The sequence below is a fragment of the Eurytemora carolleeae genome, unplaced genomic scaffold (assembly GCF_000591075.1).
Source record: "Eurytemora carolleeae unplaced genomic scaffold, Eaff_2.0 scaffold1981, whole genome shotgun sequence".
NCBI lineage: Eukaryota > Metazoa > Arthropoda > Copepoda > Calanoida > Temoridae > Eurytemora > Eurytemora carolleeae.
In genome coordinates this window covers 12,079-33,740 of record NW_019397873.1, presented here as the reverse complement: position 1 = coordinate 33,740, position 21,662 = coordinate 12,079, and the positions used below count along the sequence as shown (strand labels likewise).

At 31.4% G+C, this 21,662-nt stretch overlaps 1 protein-coding gene and 2 long non-coding RNA genes across 3 annotated transcripts; all 3 read left to right on the top strand.

Moving 5' to 3' along the window:
* The first annotated feature begins 9,140 nt into the window (after nucleotides 1-9,140).
* Nucleotides 9,141-11,518, top strand: LOC111716165 (uncharacterized). The gene is made up of 4 exons (XR_002768420.1): nucleotides 9,141-9,224; nucleotides 10,007-10,104; nucleotides 10,432-10,569; nucleotides 11,438-11,518. It is a non-coding gene; the product is annotated as an uncharacterized LOC111716165 (long non-coding RNA).
* A 1,445-nt stretch (nucleotides 11,519-12,963) lies between these two features.
* On the top strand, nucleotides 12,964-14,246 carry LOC111716167 (low-density lipoprotein receptor-related protein 8). Its single transcript, XM_023491597.1, has 4 exons — nucleotides 12,964-13,066; nucleotides 13,127-13,233; nucleotides 13,372-13,491; nucleotides 14,138-14,246. The coding sequence occupies exons 1-4, from the start codon at nucleotides 13,040-13,042 to the stop codon at nucleotides 14,244-14,246; spliced, it is 363 nt and encodes a 120-aa protein (XP_023347365.1). The 5' UTR covers nucleotides 12,964-13,039.
* Nucleotides 14,247-17,957: 3,711 nt separating this feature from the next.
* LOC111716168 (uncharacterized) lies at nucleotides 17,958-18,893 on the top strand. Its single transcript, XR_002768421.1, has 3 exons — nucleotides 17,958-18,019; nucleotides 18,391-18,467; nucleotides 18,768-18,893. It is a non-coding gene; the product is annotated as an uncharacterized LOC111716168 (long non-coding RNA).
* Nucleotides 18,894-21,662: the final 2,769 nt, after the last annotated feature.

Sequence of the window (21,662 nt, the reverse complement as noted above, 5' to 3'; positions counted from 1 at the left end):
AGATGGGTCCAAGTTAGAGTTTCTAATCGGAATTCCGTTGCGCAAAATTGCGTGGAATTGCGCGATAACTACAGGGCTCGCAATTGCGTTGGAAACCCTAGTCCAACTGTAGCTGTAAAGTTTCTTTAAAATGTCGTCTTCTACCCTCACCCTGTGGAAGTTCTGTTTAACACGACAAAAGCAAAAGAAAAGTTGCATATTTAGATATCATATTATCTAAATAGGATTAATTGATTATTTTGAAAACAACTGAATAATTATTTTTTTGAACTTCAATAATTTGTATTTTTGTAAATTTCCCAACTGCCAATAGAAACATTTAACTAAGAATAAACCCCAGAAACTCAGAATACTCGAAGGAACCTTGTAAATTTCATCAAGATGGAAAGATAAAGAATTATCTTAAAGCTCTAAATTGCACAAGGAAACTACATCATTGAATAGTTAACAGGGTAAGCTAATTATATCCAATAAAAATCCTGATTAAATATAATTTGACCCTGTTTATACTCTATTTGTTTATTCACTCCCACAAAAAAAAGAAAATTGCAAAATAGATAGAATTAATAAACCCCAAGACATGTCCTTAACCCCTCACTTAGAGGCCTAATAAATTAAACTTACATTCATTTTTCTCGGGGTTTTATTTAAAATCCATACCTGAGTTTAAGATGTTTGACCCAGAGTTAAGGAGAGTATTATTTAATTAAGTAAAGTTTAAAGGGTTGGGATAAGAGGAAGCAGGGCTAGATATTTGGGGTAGCAGTGGCCCAGCTTGGGAACAGATGATTTAGAGGGGGAGCAATGTTTGGGAAAAGGGGGTGTACTGCAGGGTTGGGATTGGGAACACTTTCTCATAGAAATTTTTTAACTTTTAACCATGATCCTTATTGTTTTTGTTTTTTTGTCTCTCCTATGATTTTTCCCCTAGAGTTGAGATAGGAGAGTGTGATACAATGTCCATAGTCCCTAGTAAAAACATTTATACTTTAATGTATGAGAAAATAAAACTGCAACAATTACTCTAATTCATATATTCAGAGAATCGGTTTTCATTATTTATTATTTACACACAAAATGCTAACTACTAAATTATACTATACGAAATAATTAATAGAGTCAACAGAATCAGTTGAGGATATATGAACAACTTCTCCTCCTTCCTCTCCTTTCTCTAGATCATGGAGAACTGATTCTCAAAACAAAACTTGGTCTCACCCTAGCCTAGTTATCCGTTAACCCTATGCCGGGGGCCGGCGGGCTAGCCCACTTCTATCTCTGACTCTCTCATCTAACGGATTTATTCAGATTGGCTTGGCTTGGTCTATAAATAGACCAAACAGTAAACGTTCTGAATAAATCCGTTATGTTTCATAGTTCAAATGGGGGGTAGAGCAGGGGTATTGTCCCCCCTGATCGCAGGGAAAGATCACCCGATTATTTCCCCGCTACAATACCTCTCTCTTTAATATTTAGGGTGCAAAGGAGGATTTTCAAAATTTCAAACAGTACGTCGGAAAAATGTTCGAAATTAAATATTTTTACTTTTGACAAAATTAACATGTGACACATATTAGTATACATCCATTTTCAAGGGCTTTTCAAATATTTAAAAGTATAAATATAGTTTCTCTCCTGACAGAACCAAACAATAAGTAGTTTCTCTCCTGACAGAACCAAACAATAAATAGTTTTTTATCCTGACAGAACCAAACAATAAATAATTTCTCTCCTGACAGAACCAAACAATAAATAGTTTCTCTCCTGACAGAACCAAACAATAAGTAGTTTCTCTCCTGACAGAACCAAACAATAAATAGTTTCTCTCCTGACAGAACCAAACAATAAATAGTTTCTCTCCTGACTGAACCAACCATAATTAGCTTCTCTCCTAACAGAACCAAGCATAAATAGTTTCTATCCTGACAGAACCAAACAATTAATAGTTTCTCTCCTGAGAGAACAGAACAATTATATACATTTATATCCTGATAGAGCCAAACAATAAATAGTTTCCCTCCTGATAGAACCAAACAATAAATAGTTTCTATCCTGTCAAATTTTTGTTTATAGATTTTTGTCCCTTGCTTAAGCTCGGGACCAAATTAAATCTAAAAAGGCTTGAACCTTCTGGATAAAGAGAAAATTTCTGTCCAAAAACTTTAAAACACTGTGAACCAAAATAACAATGTTATAAATAGTTAAGGCCAGCCCCTTGGATCCGGATCCCTGTATCCGCATACTTTTACGGATCCGAATCCTAAGCACTGGTTTAAAATCCCTTTGTCATTGATAGGCTTTAAAAGAAGTGATTATATATGAATAGAACAGATATAACAATAAATCCGCTAAACAATTATTTATTCAAATCTTGGAGTCTGGGAAGCAATCATCTTCATTGGAGTACTATTGAAGACTCCCAATGAACATCTAGTTGGAGACCCCCAAATTCTCATTGGAGACCCATATTTTTGTTGGAAACCCCCATATTTTCATTGGAGACCCTCATTGTGAATTTGTGTTTCATGATTAAAATGGACAAAAAAAATTTATTCTGATAAGGGCTGGTTAAAGTTTCATAAACGAAACGGAGGTTTTCGAAAATTAACGAACGGCAAAAACCGTTAAGTTCTAAATTAAAAAAACGAATTAGCCGTTTTTGAAAAAAAAATTAACGGATGAAAACAAAAACGAAATGACGGGTTTTTAAAAACGGCAATTTTTGTTCCTTTTTTAGCTGAAGTAGAATGAAACTTGCGAAAGAAGTTTTTTATCTATTTTAATGTTTTTCCCTTTCATATACAGGGTGTCCCACGAAACATACAGTTTTTGAATAGTTTAAAATATATTCTTCCATAATATGTCAAGTTGTTTGTTACCAAAGAGAATAATAAATATTTTATGGCGGCCATATTATAGTTACGTTAATTCGATTTTTAAGTAAAATATATTTGAGTAAAGTTTTTTTAAACTAAATAAACTGCAAAAAGTCTAATATCTAATACAGCATATGGAAGAAGACATTCAAAACTATTCACCAACTGTCATGCTTCGTGGGACACACCTTAAATAGGTCCTATTAATCTCAAATAGTGCGTGCATTCATTCGGTCATGGTGTATAGGTTACATAGGATGACGCAAAGATTGCAAAAATAAAGATACGGATTCTTTAGAGCTAATTTACAACGGTGTAGGAGATCTAAATATTAAAAAAATGTTCTAATTACCGTTAATCACGAGTTCTGGGGTGCCGCAAGCCCGCCAAATTATTTGTGCGGTGTCAGATTTGTGTATAAAATACCCATTTCAAGAGTTTTCACGGAAATCACCAGTTTTCTCTCCAATATTAGAACTTCACGGCATGCAACATTACTACGACTTAGAGACTTATTTAAATTGAATAAGAGGTTTATGATGTAAACTCAATTTTGTTAAACCCTCCCCCCTTAAGATGGTTACTTCTTCCTTGATTTTATATCTTACCACTATGGAGAAAACATATAACACTATATGTCTTATTCTATTTACATATGGGTAACTATAATATAATTTTAATTAATAAAAAATCTAGTTATTTATCTAATTATTATGTTTTTGTTTAAAGAATGAGGGAGATGTCAGCATCAAAAATTAAAACTTACTTTCTCAACAAAAACTACAACTTCAGGAATTTTCGCCTCGAAATAAATGTATTATTATAAACTGAATATATGTACTTTTATTATTTCATTTTTTTCATTTCTTTATATGAAATGAGTTTTTGTATTATTCACTATTACTTTTTTATCACTTTAATGTAACAACGATATTTTTGTTGTTTTTTATTTTTTCGAAATTTTAGATTTAATTTGATTTTAATATTTTTCAAATATTTTTTATTTTTATTTCAACAATGAAGGAATTTGCCATATTGTTGCTATATTCTCACATATACAGAAAGACCCACACTCCTGAGGAATAGGAAGACGACTTTTATAACTAGAGTTTCATTTAATCAAACAACATCAAATAGATACAAATAAGAACGCTTAAAAGTCTTGTTCATATTCTACAGTTTTGTGGTTTTCAATTCGCATCTCTTGTAGGATGTTCGCATTTTAACTTCAATTTGATCATGTGCTGGAATATGAAAATATATACAAGTTGGGTCGAAGCAAAAAGTAATTAGCGTCGTGTTGCTTTTACATATTTAAAAGATTGTTTTGCGATTCATATATTTAGAGATTTTTTTGATTTTAGAAGTCCGGGAGGCTTAACCCTATTTGGCCTCTATAGATATTTCTGTTTGACTATACTTGCATACTCAATATTACGCTATTTTCAAGGGATGTTGAATAGAGATCAAATTATGACTGACAAGGAACCGACTTGTTGCCACAAACTCAAATCCATATATTTCCACAACCTGATGGGCAATGGTGGTGTAAATATTTGACATTTTAAACTTTATCTAGCAAAATTAACAGGATAAAATATGAATGGTCTACTATATATCAGGCTGCAAAGATTTAGGAATTAAAAAAATTTGAATTTGGAGCAAGAACTCATTTCCTTTGTCAATACGTATACAAAGGGTTGTTAATCGTTATAAAAACCGAGAGTTTTTCTTGTCGTTTGCTTTAAAAACGACACGATCGTCATTAGATAAAACAATGGCGCCACAACGAACGAACCAACGAACCATTTGTTTCGAAAAACGAAAAACTAAACAACGATACGATTAGAACTGAAAAAATACATTTATCTTTACATCAAAATCATTTTTTTTAGATTATTAATTTCAGACATTGTTGCGCGAAAGATTGTAAATGTTTATGTTTTCAATAATAACTGCTCCTTTTGATAGCAGCTGCACTGCTGAGAAGAACAAAAATGTTTACAATATTTTTAATGTGTAAAGAAAAATTGCTTTTCTCAAACCTGTGCTTAAAATCAAAACTAGAGGAGCTACGAGGTGATCAAGTTGTACCAATACTGTCGCAAAATTTCACCTTTTTCGAGGTTTGGATTTAGTCTGGTAAAGGGAAAGTATGGCATTCAGGCAGTATGCAATCTGTACAATACCAGACAAATCATTTTTCTGGCTCACTGAACGGAGAGACATCTTTAATATATTGTTTATTTACTTTCTATATTCCTTTCTCCCCTGCTTAGGGCTGGGCAGTGGGCGCGTTCAAACTTTTTCTAGCCGCTTCCTTTAATAGTATCGTTATACAGAATTAACGACGCAAAGCGCCAAAAAATGTTGTTAACGGTTTATGAACTTGTTAATAGCACAGCGGCGTATACGGTCTATTGCAGAATTAATGGTTTAACGGCGACGAAGACGACATTTTAAAATATCAAAACACATAAATAAAAAAAAAATTTAAGTGACATGCAATTTTAAGCCAAAAAAAGAATTAACCGTTAAAAAAAACGAATTAACCGTTTAAAAAAACGAATTAACCGCTTAAAAAAAACGAATTAGCCGTTTAAAAAAAATCAGTTTCGTTTTTGTTTTCGACCGTTAAGTTTTTGATTCATCCATGAGGTTGTCCTATGAATATCAATCCTCACCTGTTATTTAGAACATATCCCATGCTGTTTGAAAACCCGTTTACTCCATGGAGTACAATTACTGGAATTGGAACACTCAATAGATCTACAATGGAATTTGAGGTTATTAAAAATCAAATAGAATCCTGAGGCCGAATTTAAAGAATTTGAGTTGTGGCTTAATTTAAATTTTGGCTTATGGTGGGTTTCACTAAAAATTAAGTATACAATGGTTTAAGATTTAAGCCGGCGCTCAATTGAAACTGGTTTTTGGCGGATTTGAGACGTGGCTCAAATTCATTTAATTCGGACTCTGGTTTGTTTTCTTAACATTATAACGTTCAAATTTGCCTTATAAGTAACTCTATCCCGGTTGGATTTTTTATTGTCTAATGTAGTTAAAAAAAGAGACATGACCCCATATTTCCCCTTCCCCCATCTCTTTATTTCACATAAGAATTTGAGGAAGATACATGTCACTTAAACCAACAAATTTTTAAAGCTTGATCGGCTTATATATTGTTTACATTACACTTTCAATCTTTTAATGCACCTAGGAGGCCATTTTTTATGGAGTTTGGGAAACTGGGCCCTGGCTTGGATTTAAAAACAGGTGAACAAATTATTTTAATAAAGTTAAAAATAGTTTTGCTAAATATTATTCAAGTTTTTGAAAAATACAAAATTTAAAAAGAAAACTATAAATGGAAATTCCGTTGAAGATTGAATTTGTTACTTTGTTTTGCTATGAGTCTTCGCCGCCTACTCTCACCAGTCACCCCTATATCTTTGAAACTTATTGTGTAAAACTTTGATATTTTAAACTTAGTTTATTTATTCTAACAGAATTCATTTTTTCAAATTTCTGAGGGTTGCAAAGATTTAGGGATTTGAAAATCAGAGTATGCGGCAAAGACCTTAATTCCTGTAAACTTTCTACTGTGACTATCTGGTTTAAGTGGTGTGCACTGTACAGGGTTACTCACAAGAAATGAGCCTTCTGAGAGTCAGAATAGAGTATTTAATCCATCTTTTACAAATATTCATAAACATGTCTTAACCTCTTTTAGTTAGTTCAACAGACTTTAAGCTCGTCATTGAAGGCTCATCTTTTGTGGGTATAACCCCGTAGGTAACATGCTTTCTCATACAAAAATTTAACTTCATCTTGCGGAAGAATATGTATCTTTAAAAGATTTTTTAAAGTTCTGTTCAGAGGGTCTGCTGAGTACTCCTGGGCTGGGCTGGGAACTAGAATGTATGATCTGCAGACCTGGCAGAGTATCTGTATCAGTGTTGATATGGAGATAGGAAACATAAAGGGAGGCAGAAATTGAATATTTCAATTAGAGTTTTAAGTTGACAATATTTTAGTTTGGCCAACTAGATTATTAATTACTTAATAGGTGGCGACAGAAAAATGTACCAATTATACACGACGTCACAAGTGTCAAATATAACAAGGAAAACAACATTTTCTCCCATTAGTTGACATGTTTTCCAAGATTAAATAAAAAAGTGTAAAAACAGAAAATAAAGAGCACAAAATTGCACGGATTTTTCTGAAGATAAGTTCTTTAAAATCAATATTATTAATAATTTTGTCAGACACATAAAACTGTTGACACTTGTGACGTAAGAATACAGCTGTACTGAGAGTGAACAAATTCTACGTAGCCATCTATTGTACTTGATAATATATTTGAGTATTACTACTTTTAAACATTGATATTCTCAGATGGTAGGTAATGAGGAAGTTATCTATGAGGGAACATCTGAGGCCATCGTAGCATTTGGAAAGAAGTCCAGTGGATCAGTTGATACAGCAACTGCAGGCTGCTTGTATAGAAAAGAGCGAACAGGATATCAGTCTATGTATGGAATGGTAAGAGAAACAGCTTGGGTTGATAATATGTTTTATAAATTGACTACAGCATATTATTATCCAAACTCATTCTGCCTTTGTCTTTTTAAAATTGTTTCATTGTGCATATTCAGTGTTACCCACAACAGATGAGACTTCAGAGACGACTGAGAATTGCTTTTTTTAATTATTAAAAAAATTTAACGCAAATTCTACACTAAACTAATTAGTTGTTCAGGAAAAGGTTGAGAAAATTAAAATTAATTCTTACCATCAAAAAAATTAATCTTATTCAGTTATAAGCTTCCATAATCTCTCATTCTTCACAAAAATTTTCTGGAATTTTTATTGAAAGAACGAAATTTGAAGAATTTCTAGAAATCTATAAATAAATTTATAGAAAATAAGAAAGTCAATATAATGATGAAAAAAGAAATTATAGATTCTAACATTGATTTATTGAGAAATTTCTATTGAGAAATATGTTCCTAAACATCTAATTAGTTTACTGAAAAACTTGTATACATTTTTCGTCGTCGTTATTTAATAAATTAAAAAAGCTATTCTCAAAACGGACCAAATTTATGATTTTGAACGATGACTTTGCTTCAAACTCAGTAATTATACATCGTGGAAACGTTTTATATGTCTCAAATGAATCCTAAAAAATTTTTTCACAAAACTACATTTTCAGTTAAACTACGATACATTGCCAGTCACTCCCTTTAAGGACAATTTTTTTTTGGCAACCACTCTATAGCCTCATCACAACATTAAGACTTGTCTTAAACACTTGATTTACAGCTTACAGACTCCCAACATAAAATGTTGAGACATTGTACCGACTACAAACTTAAAGGAATCAAGTCTTTACCAAAAATTCTTATTTTCTAATCCCATATCTTTGCAAAGATATAGGGATTATAAAATTAGAGTTTGTGGCAAAAATACTCAATTCTTTCCAACTAAGGTTTTTTTCCTACGTGCTTCGACCCCTGTTTATATTAATTAAATTGTTAAATCATATAAAAAATATTTAGGAATCAATTTCAAGTAGAGAATACTAATGCAGTTTTTAATTCTAAGAAACATTTACAGAATGCATTTTTTGCTAAAATCAAAATTAACCACCGCAAATGGCCTTTTGTGAGAAAAAACGCTAGAAGGAGTGTTTTTTCTTCTCAAAATATGTCAATATGGGCATCAAAAGACCCGTCTTTCCAAGCCATATTTAACGAAAAAAAACCGTTTTACAAAATAATGAAAAATATCCAGGTTGGAGCTGAAAAACTAGGGAAAACAGCTGATTTTGTGATTTCCCCAATTTTTCCCCCTTAAATGCTTCTAGATCGCATTTTTTGAATATTTTTACAAACCGTTTGCTGCGATCTTTTGATACCCATATCGACCAATTTTGAAAAAATTAAAAAATCACTTGTAGAACCGGTTTTTTGGCCACAAATAGCCATTTTCGATGAACAGTTTTGATTTAATCGAAAAATGCGTTTAGTAAATCTGCTTAAAATTATAGAGCACAGTAATATTAACTACTTGATTTGTGTTTTATGAAAATGTTCCACCCTTAACATATACAATTAAAGGTTACTGACATGCAATTGTTCAGTGGACTACTAACTGTGGATGAAATGATTCAAATCACTGGCGAGTATTTACAGTAAAAATACAATGTTAATCATAATTTATATTTTTTCATCCTTCTTAAACCATTCAGGTTGCAGAAGTTTAAATGAAGGAGATATTATTTCATGGAAGAATACAGATTGGCAGCTTGTTGGTTCTAGTAAATCAACTCAAATTCAAGTAGGAATGATGAAATGAACGTTAATAATGTGAAATGAACGTTAATAACATGAAATGAACGTTAATAATGTGAAATGAACGTTAATAATGTTAATAATGTGAATTAATGAACGTTAATGACATGCAATGAACGTTAATAACGTGTAATGAACGTTAACAATGTTTATAATGTGAAATGAACGTTAATGACGTTAATGCCATTAAATGAACGATAATAATGTGAAATGAACGTTAATCGCGTGAATTGAACGTTAATCACATGAAATTAACGTTAATAACGTTAATACCATTAAATGAACGTTAATAATGTGAAATGAATGTTAATAACGTGAAATTAACATTAATAACCTGAAACGCACGTTAAAAATGTGAAATGAACGTTAATAACGTGAAATGAGCGTTACTAACATAAAATGAACGTTAATTACGTGAAATGAATGTTAATAACGTAAAATAAACGTTAATAACGTGAAATAAACGTTAATAACGTGAAATAAACGTTAATAACGTGAAATGAACGTTAATAACGTTGATAACGTGAAATGAACGTTAATAACATGAAATGAACGTTAATATCGTAAAAAGAACGTTCATAACGTGAAATAAATGTTAATAATAATGGTCGAATATAGGAACTAAAGCTATGCTACAAACTCAAATTTTCTAATCCCTATATCTTTGCAAGCTGATGGTCTAAACCTTTGATATTTCAAACTTAGATTATTTAATCTGGCAGAATTTATAGTTGCAAAGATACAGGAACTTCAAATTTCCTTTTTAAGTTTCTTGATTTGGAATCTGAAGTCTGTTCTAAACAAGATGGAAGCCTTCATCTTATCCCTTTCTTGTCCTCTTATGATCAAGTATCATCTATGTGCAGGTGAACTTGATGCCAGAAAACCTTTTCAACATTTTTATCATAAATGACATGAGAAATAAAATCGCAAGATGAAAGTATTGTCGTTTTTTAGTTTAAAAAGTTCAAAATTCTGTTCATTTTCTATTTAGTTTCTGAAGCTTAAAATGTGCAAGTTATGTTTTAGCGAAACCACAAAGGACAAACATCACTTTTCACAAACAAAACATGGATGTATAATCACACTTGTATGGATACGGTTGTGAATCCTACGTGCCAGTCTATCAATGAGTTTCACCTATTTACCTAAATATTGTTTCAAATTATGAAAAACAAATGTTATGATTTCAGTAAACTCTCTGGTAAACCTGTTTCCTATGTGAACAAAGACGACTTTATGAACCTGGGAACCTTCCTGATCAACTCAAATTTTAAAAATACCCCATGCTACACTCTTGATGAAGGAAATCCTGAACACTATTTTGCCAGGTTAGGAAGTTAGGTTAGGAGGTAAGGCATCTAGGAATTTTGCCAGGTTAGGAATTTAGGAACTTTTCCAGGTTAGGAAGTTAGGAAGTTTTCAAAGTTGAGGAAATTTGCCAGGTTAGGAAGTTTGCCAGGTTAGAAAGTTAGGAATTTTGCTAGGTTAGGAACTTAGAAAGTTTGCCAGGTTAGGAAGCTAGGAAGTTTGCCATGTTAGGAAGTTTTCCAAGTTTAGGAAATTGGCCAGGTTAGGAAGTTAGGAAGTTTGCCAGGTTAAGAAGTTAGGAAGTTTGCCAGGTTAAGAAGTTAGGAAGTTTGCCAGGTTAAGAAGTTAGGAAGTTAGGAAGTTAGGTTAGGAAGTATCAACAAACATATGGAATTTTTCAGACTGGATTGACTTTAAAGTGTCTCAACGCCTTGACCAATGATTTTACAACACCAGCTCACTTCTAGCTTCATATTTAAGAAATAAATACTTTAAAAAGAGTGACCGTCAATGTTTGGTAATGAAACTGAGAATGTAGTATTGTGGACATTTTGTTTAGGAATCATTTGAGACATATACTACTATAAATTGCCAGTCACTCCCTTTAAAAGTAATTAATTAACCCCTTATTTAAAGAGTGATATTCGTTGTCCTTAAACTGAAGTATCTGAGTAACGTTGAAGAAGATATCACCGTTTTCAAAAGAGTTTCTGTCAATTTACTTTCTTATTTCTGCTACATAATTCATTGAGTGACCCGCACCTTCAATTTATTATTGTTATCGGTCCAAGTTTTCAAGAGACAAGTTTTGAAAAGTGCTTGTAACCCTTTATTTGGAAGGTAACTTGATATTAGGGAGTCAGTCCCTTTTCAAAATATATCTTTTAGAGGATATACTGCGGTTACTGATGAGATGAAGGAGGGGCTATTTATTGATCCGTATTCTGTTGCTCCGGTAGATAAATATTTTATTCAATTTTGGGTAAAAATAACATCTAATATTTCTCCGTTAAAGGGCCATAATGTCACTTTATCGACCTCCTATTAAAATTTAAAATTTCTTACTTAATATTTCCCGTAGATGGGCGATAATGTTAGTATATCGACCTGCTATTAGATAAATTAAGTAACATTTTTCCTCTGAACAATATTACCCATGACAATGACAACAAATTTTGATGAAATTTGACATGGTCAAAACCCGGTATAATATCAATTGACTGAAGACTTGAAAGGCGTCCTTTTTCTTTGAACATTTTTGCGGCATTCACTGTAAGAAACCTAATTTTAAAAATATTCTTTAAAAAAAAATTTTTTTTTCACAAAATAGCCTTAGTATTGCTATTTCTGAAATATGGTCTGCAGTATTGCTATTTCTGAAATATGGTCTGCAGTATTGCTATTTCTGAAATATGGTCTGCAGTATTGCTATTTCTGAAATATGGTCTGCAGTATTACTATTTCTGAAATATGGTCTGCAGTATTGCTATTTCTGAAATATGGTCTGCAGTATTGTTATTTCCGACATGTGGTCAGCAATTTTTTGCGTTAGAATACCACTGCACTCTAAATTGCGAAGTCAAAAATTGCTTATTTGGAAGCAACAGTCAATTAGGTATTTTAGCGATAAAAATGATTGCTCGTTAATCGCTAGTTTACTTATGTTGTCTTGATACAAATCCTACCATTTAATTGTTGAATATTAAATTGCATATTTTCTCTTACATAGGTTAGTTATTTACCATGGAGAGATGGATTTCCCTATGCAGATGGGGAGCAATATAACAATGTTGGAATTGCAGCTACAATCAAACTCGACAACTTGACTAAGGAGCTTGTCCTCGTAAATAATCAAATTGAAAATCATGAATCGTCCTGGCAACTTTGTGGAATATGTAAAGTTGAAGCTTTAAACAGGTTTATGTTTGTTTAAATCATTGATTGGTATTTCTGTTGCTGTTCAAATTATAGAGCCCTTCGCTTTTTAAATACTATTAATGGTGTTGTTGTCCTGTGATTTATACCGTCTGTAGAAAATCCCTACCTGGCCGCTTCCACCCTGCTGATTAACGTCGTTTTATACTCTAGCCCGTCCGTCCCTTTTGGGTTTAGGTTCATCAAAACAGCTCCGAGCCATCTTGAGCTCTCCTGTTCAATAAACAATTGTTCAATAGAAGTTGTTTTAAATATTATTGTTCTTTCATACTGTTACGTTGAAAAAATATAATTTGAATTGAATGAATTGAAAATTCAAGTTAACTCTTGAAGCATACTGCAATGTTTATATTTAACTAAAATACAATTTAAGTCTTGATTCTTGAAGCATACTGCAATATCTATATTTAGCTAAAATACAATTTAATTTCTTGAAGCACTGCAATGTTAATATTCAGGAAGGTTCATGTTCTTGGTCTTTGTGAAAAAACTATCTTTGACACTGAATACCTTTATACAATTGATAAAAATGGAAAACCTCTTTTTCTTGGCATAATGTCTTCTGTAATATTTTATGAAATGGTAAATATTATAATCAAAATCCCATCTGATCAAAATACCCAAGTTGTTTTTTTATGTTAGGATATTGAAAAATGGGTTTGGTATTCAAGAAAAGATAACAAAAGCATGGCGACAATCTCAGCTCTCGAAACCACATTACTTTTAGGTCTTAGAAAAGTTGATTTTAGGTGAAAAGTTTTTTTTGGTTTTAATTAAAAAATTTCTGAGATGAACATTCATCCTGTTCATGTTTTTATTCATGATAAAATTCAAGAAGATTCTATCGAGATTTACAAAGTTTAATATATTTGACTGTATGCTTCTAGTGGAGTTATTAATGATGCGTGTACTGATGGTGGTACACCATTTGCTGATATAAAGTTTAGCACTTGTAAACAAGATCAATTCACATGTTATGATGGCCAGTGTATTGATATTGAACACAGGTATTTGTGTAAATATTGTATTTTAAAATAGATCTTAGTGTTAAAATTGATTAACTAAACATTTTCAAGAAACGTTGGCCCAGAATTCTAAAACATGTCCACATTTCCATATAAAGAGGGAGGGGGAGCTTCCTGAGTTTGTTTTTAAAGATTTCTCTCTAATTTTTGGCTTGCAGGCCTGAATTGGGATCTAGTTTTGTAATCAAAAACCAAAATGGGGGGAAAACAATTTTTGGCGCTTTTTTCGGACATTTTTTCTAAAGAAAATCCGAAATTCCCCCCCATTTTGGTTTTTGATTAAAACTATTTCCCAATTCAGGTTTGAATGCAAAAATTTCAGAGAGAAATCTTTAGTAATGGTCAAAAGGTCCATGGGCCTTTTGGAGGAAGAAAATTATGGAAAGGGGGGGGGGTGTATTTGAATTTCCCGTCTCAAAGTTAGTGAATTTAGACACCCCGCATGGACTTAACACAAAAATATAGGGTAAATTTGTTTCTCCTCATTTTAGTTTTTGATCCCACTTCAGCTCTGGTCTGAATGCAAAAAATCAGAGAGAAATCTGTAAGAACGAAGCCAGAAAGCTACCCCCCCCCCACACACCTTTGAATTTCAATTTTATAAAGATAGTTTTGAAGATGTGCTTAGATGTGATGAGAACACGAATTGCGCAGACAAATCTGATGAAGAGGATTGCAGAATGATTTATATGAAAGAAAATTACAAAAAAACTGTGGCACCATTCAGGAAACATTAACTTTTCAAATTTTTATTACCAACTTATTTTTTACTTTTTTCTTAAATCATTTCTTTTCAGTTTTGAGGAGGATTCCAATATTCCTGTGAATATTAATATTTCTATAAGAGTAGAAGATTTCATTAAAATAGAAGAAATAAACCATATATTTACTCTCAAGGTAAAAATTAAAATGAACAGAGCTGGGAACTTTAGAATGGTGGATATCAGGATCAATGTTTAATCCTCTGTTTTTGCTAATCTGCTAATCTCGAGACTAACATAATTTCGAGATTATGTTTGTCTCGAGATTAAATATTTAGATTAACAAGTTTGATTCTAGGAATGCCAAAGGAATTGAGTTTTTCCCACAAATTATAATTTTTTTATCCCAATAGCTTTACAACCTGATGATGGTGCAAATCTTTGATTTTTCAAACTTAGATTATTTGATCTAGAAGAATTCACAATTTGAAATATCCAAGGTCTACGACATTGGGTTACAAAGATATGGAGATTAGAAAATCAGAATTTGTGGCAAAAACTCAATTCCTTTGCTCGTTTTCTTGACTGGAAGGGCCTTCACTTAATTTCTCACTTTGCTTTATTAATACAGAGCTGAAAACCTTTGAATAGTGGATATCAGGATTAATGCTTAATCCACTCTTTTTCTTAATCTCCAGATTAAATATTGCTTGTTTTACTCTTGATTTTAATCTACAGAAAAGTCAACAGATCCGGATTAAGGATATCACATTCTAAAGTTTTCAGCTCAGTAGTGAAATTGGTTAAAAACGAGTCTTAAACGTATTATTAAATAATTTTCTTCACCGATTAATTTACAAAATGACCGACAACAAATTTTTAATTTGTTAGCAATTGCGGATTTCTCTCATGGAATTTATTTTCAATGCTGTCATTGGTCAATACAATTTACGAACTTTATTCCTGCACTCTCATTGGAGAAAACAATGTACGGATATCCAAAGAGAGAGAAAAAGAATGGATTAAGGACTAAAATTAAAAGTTACCATAATGGATATTCGGATTAAGTAGTCGGGATTAAGTGTATCCCGTTCTAAAGTTCCCAGCTCAGGGAAAATAGATTAACCAGGATGGAAAATCAATATGATTAAATTATTCTAAATAGTTTGCAATGGTATTGGAGTGGTATGATTACCGCTTGACGTATCATAATCTGAAGAAGGTTAGATCGGCGAATGCTCTCACTCTAGATGAAATGAATGAGATCTGGATTCCTTTTGTTGTGTTTAAGAACACTCAAAACAATGATGCTACTGTGTAAGTAGTACAATAGTAAAACATTCTAATTGAAGTAATTAATATTTTGCAAGTAGAAGATATTATGTCCAACAATATTTATCTGTAGATTAAGTAAACTAATAATATGTATCTGTTGATTAAGTCAACGAATAATATATATCAGTAGATTAAGTCAATTAATAAGATTAATCTGTAGGTTAAGTCAACTAATAAGATTAATTTGCAGAATAAGTTAACTGATAAGATGTATCAGTAGAAAATAAGTCAAGTTGACTTATCTTTATTTATTTGTCTTTTATTTATCTTATCTTTGATTTATCTTTAGATTAAGACAACTAATAAGATTTATCTTCTGTAGATTAAGTCAACTAATAATATTTATCCATAGATTAAGTCAACTGATAATATGTATCCGTAGATTAAGTCAACTAATTATATGCATCTGTAGATTAAGTCAACTAATAATATGTATCTGTAGATTAAGTCAACTAATAATATTTATCCATAGATTAAGTCAACTAATAATATTTATCCATAGATTAAGTCAACTGATAATATGTATCCGTAGATCAACTAATTATATGCATCTGTAGATTAAGTCAACTAATAATATGTATCTGTAGATTAAGTCAACTAATAATATTTATCCATAGATTAAGTCAACAAATAAGATTTATCTCTAGATGAAGTCAACTAATAATATTTATCCGTAGATTAAGTCAACTAACAAAATTTATCTGTAGATTAAGTCAAACATTAATATTTATACGTAGATTAAGTAAACTAATAATATTTATCTGTAGATTAAGTCAACAAACAAGGTTTATCTTTAGGTTATGTCAACTGATACTATTTCTTTGCAGATTAAGTCAACTAATAATATGTATCGGTAAATTAAGTCAAGTAATAAGATTTATTTGCAGATTAAGTCAAATTATAATATTTATCCGTAGATTAAGTCAACAAATAAGATTTATCTTTAGGTTATATCAACTGATACTATTTATCTGTAGATTAAGTCAACTAATAAGATTAATCTGTAGATTAAGTCAACTAATAATTTGTATCTGTAGATTAAGTCAACTAATAATTCTTATTTCCAGATTAAGTCAAAATTCTGAAATAATGGTGACAAGAGAAGGCGATTTACAGCGAAGTCTACCAGATTCAGTTGAAGAGATTAATATCTTCAATGGTGGCGTATTTTTCATTTCTTTTAGTTGGGATGAAAGAGAGTAGATAAGTATATAGCTTGGAATTAAGTCAAAATAACTTTTTAACCGTCATTTTGTTGTAATGCAGGTGTACTTCAAACATTTTTGCTACAGTTAACCCTAAATGAAAGAATTTATAAAATTTCGAATAATGAGTAAATAGAAACTAATGATTGAACAAGATTACTTATTTTCGATGATAAGATTAATTTTCATTTTCTCAACCGGTTCCGAAACAACTAATTAGTTTACTGTAGAGTTTTGTTTACATTTTGTTGTCGTCGTTATTTACTAATTGAAAAAAGAAATTCTGGAAACGTATCCACCCCCAAAGTAAGAAATTTGAACGTCGAATTTGCGCTCAAACTCAGGATTTACAGATCTTTAAAAAGTTTAATATGTCTCAAATGAATCCGAAAGAAGTTTTCCACAATACTGCATACTCAGTTCAACTACCTTACATAGCCGGTCACTCCCTTTAATAGCCATGAATATGCGGGAACAGTTTTAAAGAGCTTCATATAATAATTTAATTAAAAAACTAAATATCTGCAACATTCCATTATCAGAAAGTGAAGAATACGTCACTTGATGCATTCTTTCGATGAATGGTTTTTTTTAAAGTTTAACTGTATGTAATATTTTGGGTCCAGGAACATCTTTTTATAGAAAACAAATTTCTTGAAAATTATTAAATTTTTCTAAACCAATTCTTTGACAACCTGTCATATATTCTCGAGTTTATTCCAGAATGAAAGAAGAAATTGTAATGAATTGAATGATGGATATCGGGATTGATGCTTGATCCACTCTTTTTCTTAATCTCCAAGTTAAATTATGCTTGTTCTCTTCTTGTTTTTAATCTCCAGATTAATTAACCGATCGGGATTAAGGATATCCCATTCTAAAGTTCAGGGTTCATATTGTAATGTACTGTGTATAATTTGTGAACATTTATATTAATTTTACACTTTGAACTCCTTTCCAGGATCAAAGGGACTGAATAAATGCAGACAGAGGGATATTCCCATTTCTTATCTCTGTTCTGTGGCATGGGATTCTTCCTAATAATCTGTAAGAATATTATCTAACTATAAAATTTCAGGGGATGATAACAGAATAACATTTCAAGAATTTTATACAAAAACATTTAAGTGTGAATATCAACTCCAGCTTTATCCATTTGACACACAGGTATCAAATATCATGCTTCCTCATTATCATTAACTTGGGAAATTGTTACCGTAAACCTAACTGCTCTTCTTGTACTTACAACATTGTTTATCAGTGTTTCAGGTAAAATTCGCATCTGAGAAGTTATAGAATTTTGTTACTTTACTAAGGGTAAAGTTCAAGCCCTTTTCCCAAATCTGTCCTAGCTGCATTGCTTGGTGCCCTAACCAGTACTAGTCGTAGCTACCGAACCCTCTTGGGAAATTACTCATTTGGGAAGTTGCCACTTGGGAAATTACACACTTGGAAAGTCGCCCTTGAGAAAATACATTGGAGAAAATACCTATAACTTCGTTCCAGATTAGGTTGGGTTAATAAAGTAAGATAATCATGGGAGGTTGCTCTTTTTCAGAAGGAATGGGGGGAGGTGGGGGCGGGGGGTTCCACGGTATATTACGGTTAATTTGATCATACATTATAATATACACTTTTAGGAAGCCTCCCTCCAACAGCATATGTAAAGATGATTGATGTTTGGTTAATATTCTCTCAATTAATTCCATTCTTTGAGGTTATAATCTTAAACAAGAATATGTAATAAAGAGTATTTTTGTTGTTATTTGTGATCCTGAGGCCGAATTTAAAGAATTTAAGATGCGGCTTAAATTTAAACCTCGGCTCAAATATGGTTGATTCCACTTAAAATTGCATTACATTTTTAAAGATTTAAGCCGGCGCTCAATTGAAACCGGTTTTGGCAGATTTAAGGCGCGGCTCAAAATCATTAAATTCGGACACTGATCTTTCATAGCTCACAGTTTAACAAAAATTAACTATTTGTTATCTTAAACATTGAATAACAATTTTCAAGGTATTGTTGCATACTTTTATGGACAGCAAGCGTAATGACGACAATAGAGAGATTAACAATCATGGAGAAATAGTGATTGTGAATGAAGACAAGAAACCTGAACCTAAGATGACAATTGTTGAGAAAATGATGGTGAGGAAACAGTTATTTAGCGTTACAAAACTTGTCAACTTCCAGGGAGAGCAGATTAGCATGGTATAGTACGGTGGTAGGCGATTATAGCAATACAATGAAGACGACTTTTTAATTGTTAACAAGCTTTCTTTAGAAAAAAAAGTTGACAAGCAATTGAAGATAAGCTTTTTTGATTAACAGCTTCGCTCTGTTTCCATGCTTTTGTGTATCATGTTGTTTAAAAGCTTAATAAAAATAATTATTAAAATCAAAAGTCGTCTTTTTTGTATTGATAAAATCTCAAACCACTGTAGTTGAAGTAAAAGTTCAGTATGTTTGATTTTTTTAGGATTCATTTGATATCGGAAAGACGTTTTTACGGAGTATAATTTCTAAATAGAAGCTTTAATTCTTTGGAAAAATATCACTAGAAGGAATTGGGCCGTAGAAGAAATGGTTCTTTAAAAATTATTTAACATAACACAATTCTATTGTAAAATTGAAACGGATTAACTAATATTTTGGAAAAAAAAATTTTTATTCAGTCCTTTGTTTCTTTAATGTTTTACTGTTACGAAATGGTTTTCTTGCAAAGACGACAGTTGAAGATATTTATAAAAAAAATAAAGAATTCAAGATATTGATTTCAAAGAAGTTATGGATAATTTCTTAAGAAATATGCATAATAGTTTGAAGATTTTTGTGACATTTTCGTTTGGTTTTTTTAATAATTGTGATAAACTTTCTTTTGCAGACCCTCCCTTCTGATGATATTTTACACATTTTACTTAGAAATTATACATATTAATAACGTCTCATTGGTATAAATTGAATCTTAGACATTTTTCTCCAATACTGCATTCTTGGTTCAACTATGTTCCCTAGTCGGTCTCTCCCTTTAAACCAACCCATCTTTTTGCGTTATATAAAAGTTTCATTAAAAAATTAACCCAANGTTGGTGGAAAATAGGAAAAAGTTTTATGAATTTCTGAACAATGATAAGTACTGGCTGCGAACTGGAGAAATAATAGGTGAGCTATTGTAATATTGTTGTTTAAAGGGAGAGACCGTCTAGGTAACATATTTGAACGGAGAGTGCAGTATAGACAAATTCTAGAATTCATTTGATAAATTTTACGGTCTGTAACTTCTAATTACGAGCGTTTATTCGTTTGTAAGGATTCCTTAGAGGGGATGGTTTGCAGAAGAAACGTTTATTTTTACAATTATTTAATGACTTGGGGATACTTGTAGCAAAAATTTTACAGTAGACCAACTTGTTTTTTAAAATCAGATTGAGAAAATAAAATTAACACTTATTACAGGGGACGTTAGTTCCGAACCTAACAGATGGCCCATTTCTAACACTGAGTGTTAGAAATGAGCACAAATTGAAAGACTGGGTTTTTGGGATCCTGGCCCAGATCCAGAGTAAAAGTCGACAGTATAAACTATACCCAACATTTTATTAGACATTCGACGAGGACACCAATTCCCAATTTTAAACTTTTTTTGAAATAAAAATTATAACAGGAGTTCTTATTATATTAAATCTTTTGACCGTTTTCAAGACAATGTCAGGTTTTTCCTTTTCGAACATATCCTGAATTTGAAAATTGTAACGTTTTCGAGACAAAACCCACTTTCCCGTGTTTGAGTATAAACCGCCCTTCAGAACAAAGCTCACTTTCACAACTTACAAAATAAATCACTGAAAACAAAAATTATCTTATAAAGACTAAATTAACTTTGGAATTATTTCCAGAATCAAATCTCCACATTTTATCTGTTAAATTAGAGAATATCGATGATTCATTTTCAAGTATTTTAAATAAACAATTTCCCGCATTTCTAGTTAAATCTATATTGTAAGAACAAATGATATTAATAATTTCTCAATGCTGTCATGATTTTTAAATTATAAAAAACAGTTTGTTTTTTATTCTCTATTTTGTTTATATTGAACCTTATCAAAAAATTAGTCTTCCGTTGGATCGGGCAATTTTTGAAGAAAAAAAATCCAATGCATTGATTGGGCTTCTTGGATTTCCCAAGGATGTAATGCAAGGGAAGTTATTTCAGAAGTGTACACATCTTTTGTACTGCGCAGTGTACTATCTCTGGGCGGTAATGTAAACACAAGACGGATGTCAAAGCCTGACATGGGATCCATCTTTTACATAAAAAAATCAATGAAATATTCTAGTCATAGGCAACTATTATGTGAATTATCAAAATTATCAAAATTTAATGCTTTTAAACTCCTCGGATACTAAACGAACACTGATGCATCTATTCTTGTTTACAAATTCTGCCCAATTAACTTTCCTTGCATTACAACATTGGGATTTCCTTAACTGATATATTCTTCTCGTTATATATAAATATTCAAGCCACCTCAAATGCTCATCCTTTCAATAGCATCGTTTCAATGTGTAATTCCTATAAATGGTTATCAATCTTTTAAAACATGAATGAAATTTTCGCAAATAGATAAAGAAAGTTTTCAAGTAGTTTGTTCTCTTTTTTGCGCCCAATTTTCTCCATTCCAACGTAGAATTGGCGCAAATTATTCATTAAACTTAAAACTTTATTTTTGAATTTTATATTGGAAACCCTGACTCAGCTTACGATAAATTTAATATTATTATCTTATTATTATTTATTATTTCTAAAGTTAAAGGAACTGAGTCTTTGCCACAAACTCTTATTTTATAATCCCTATATCGTTGCAATCTGATGGTGGAAACCTTTGATAATTCTTACTTGTGTTATTTTAT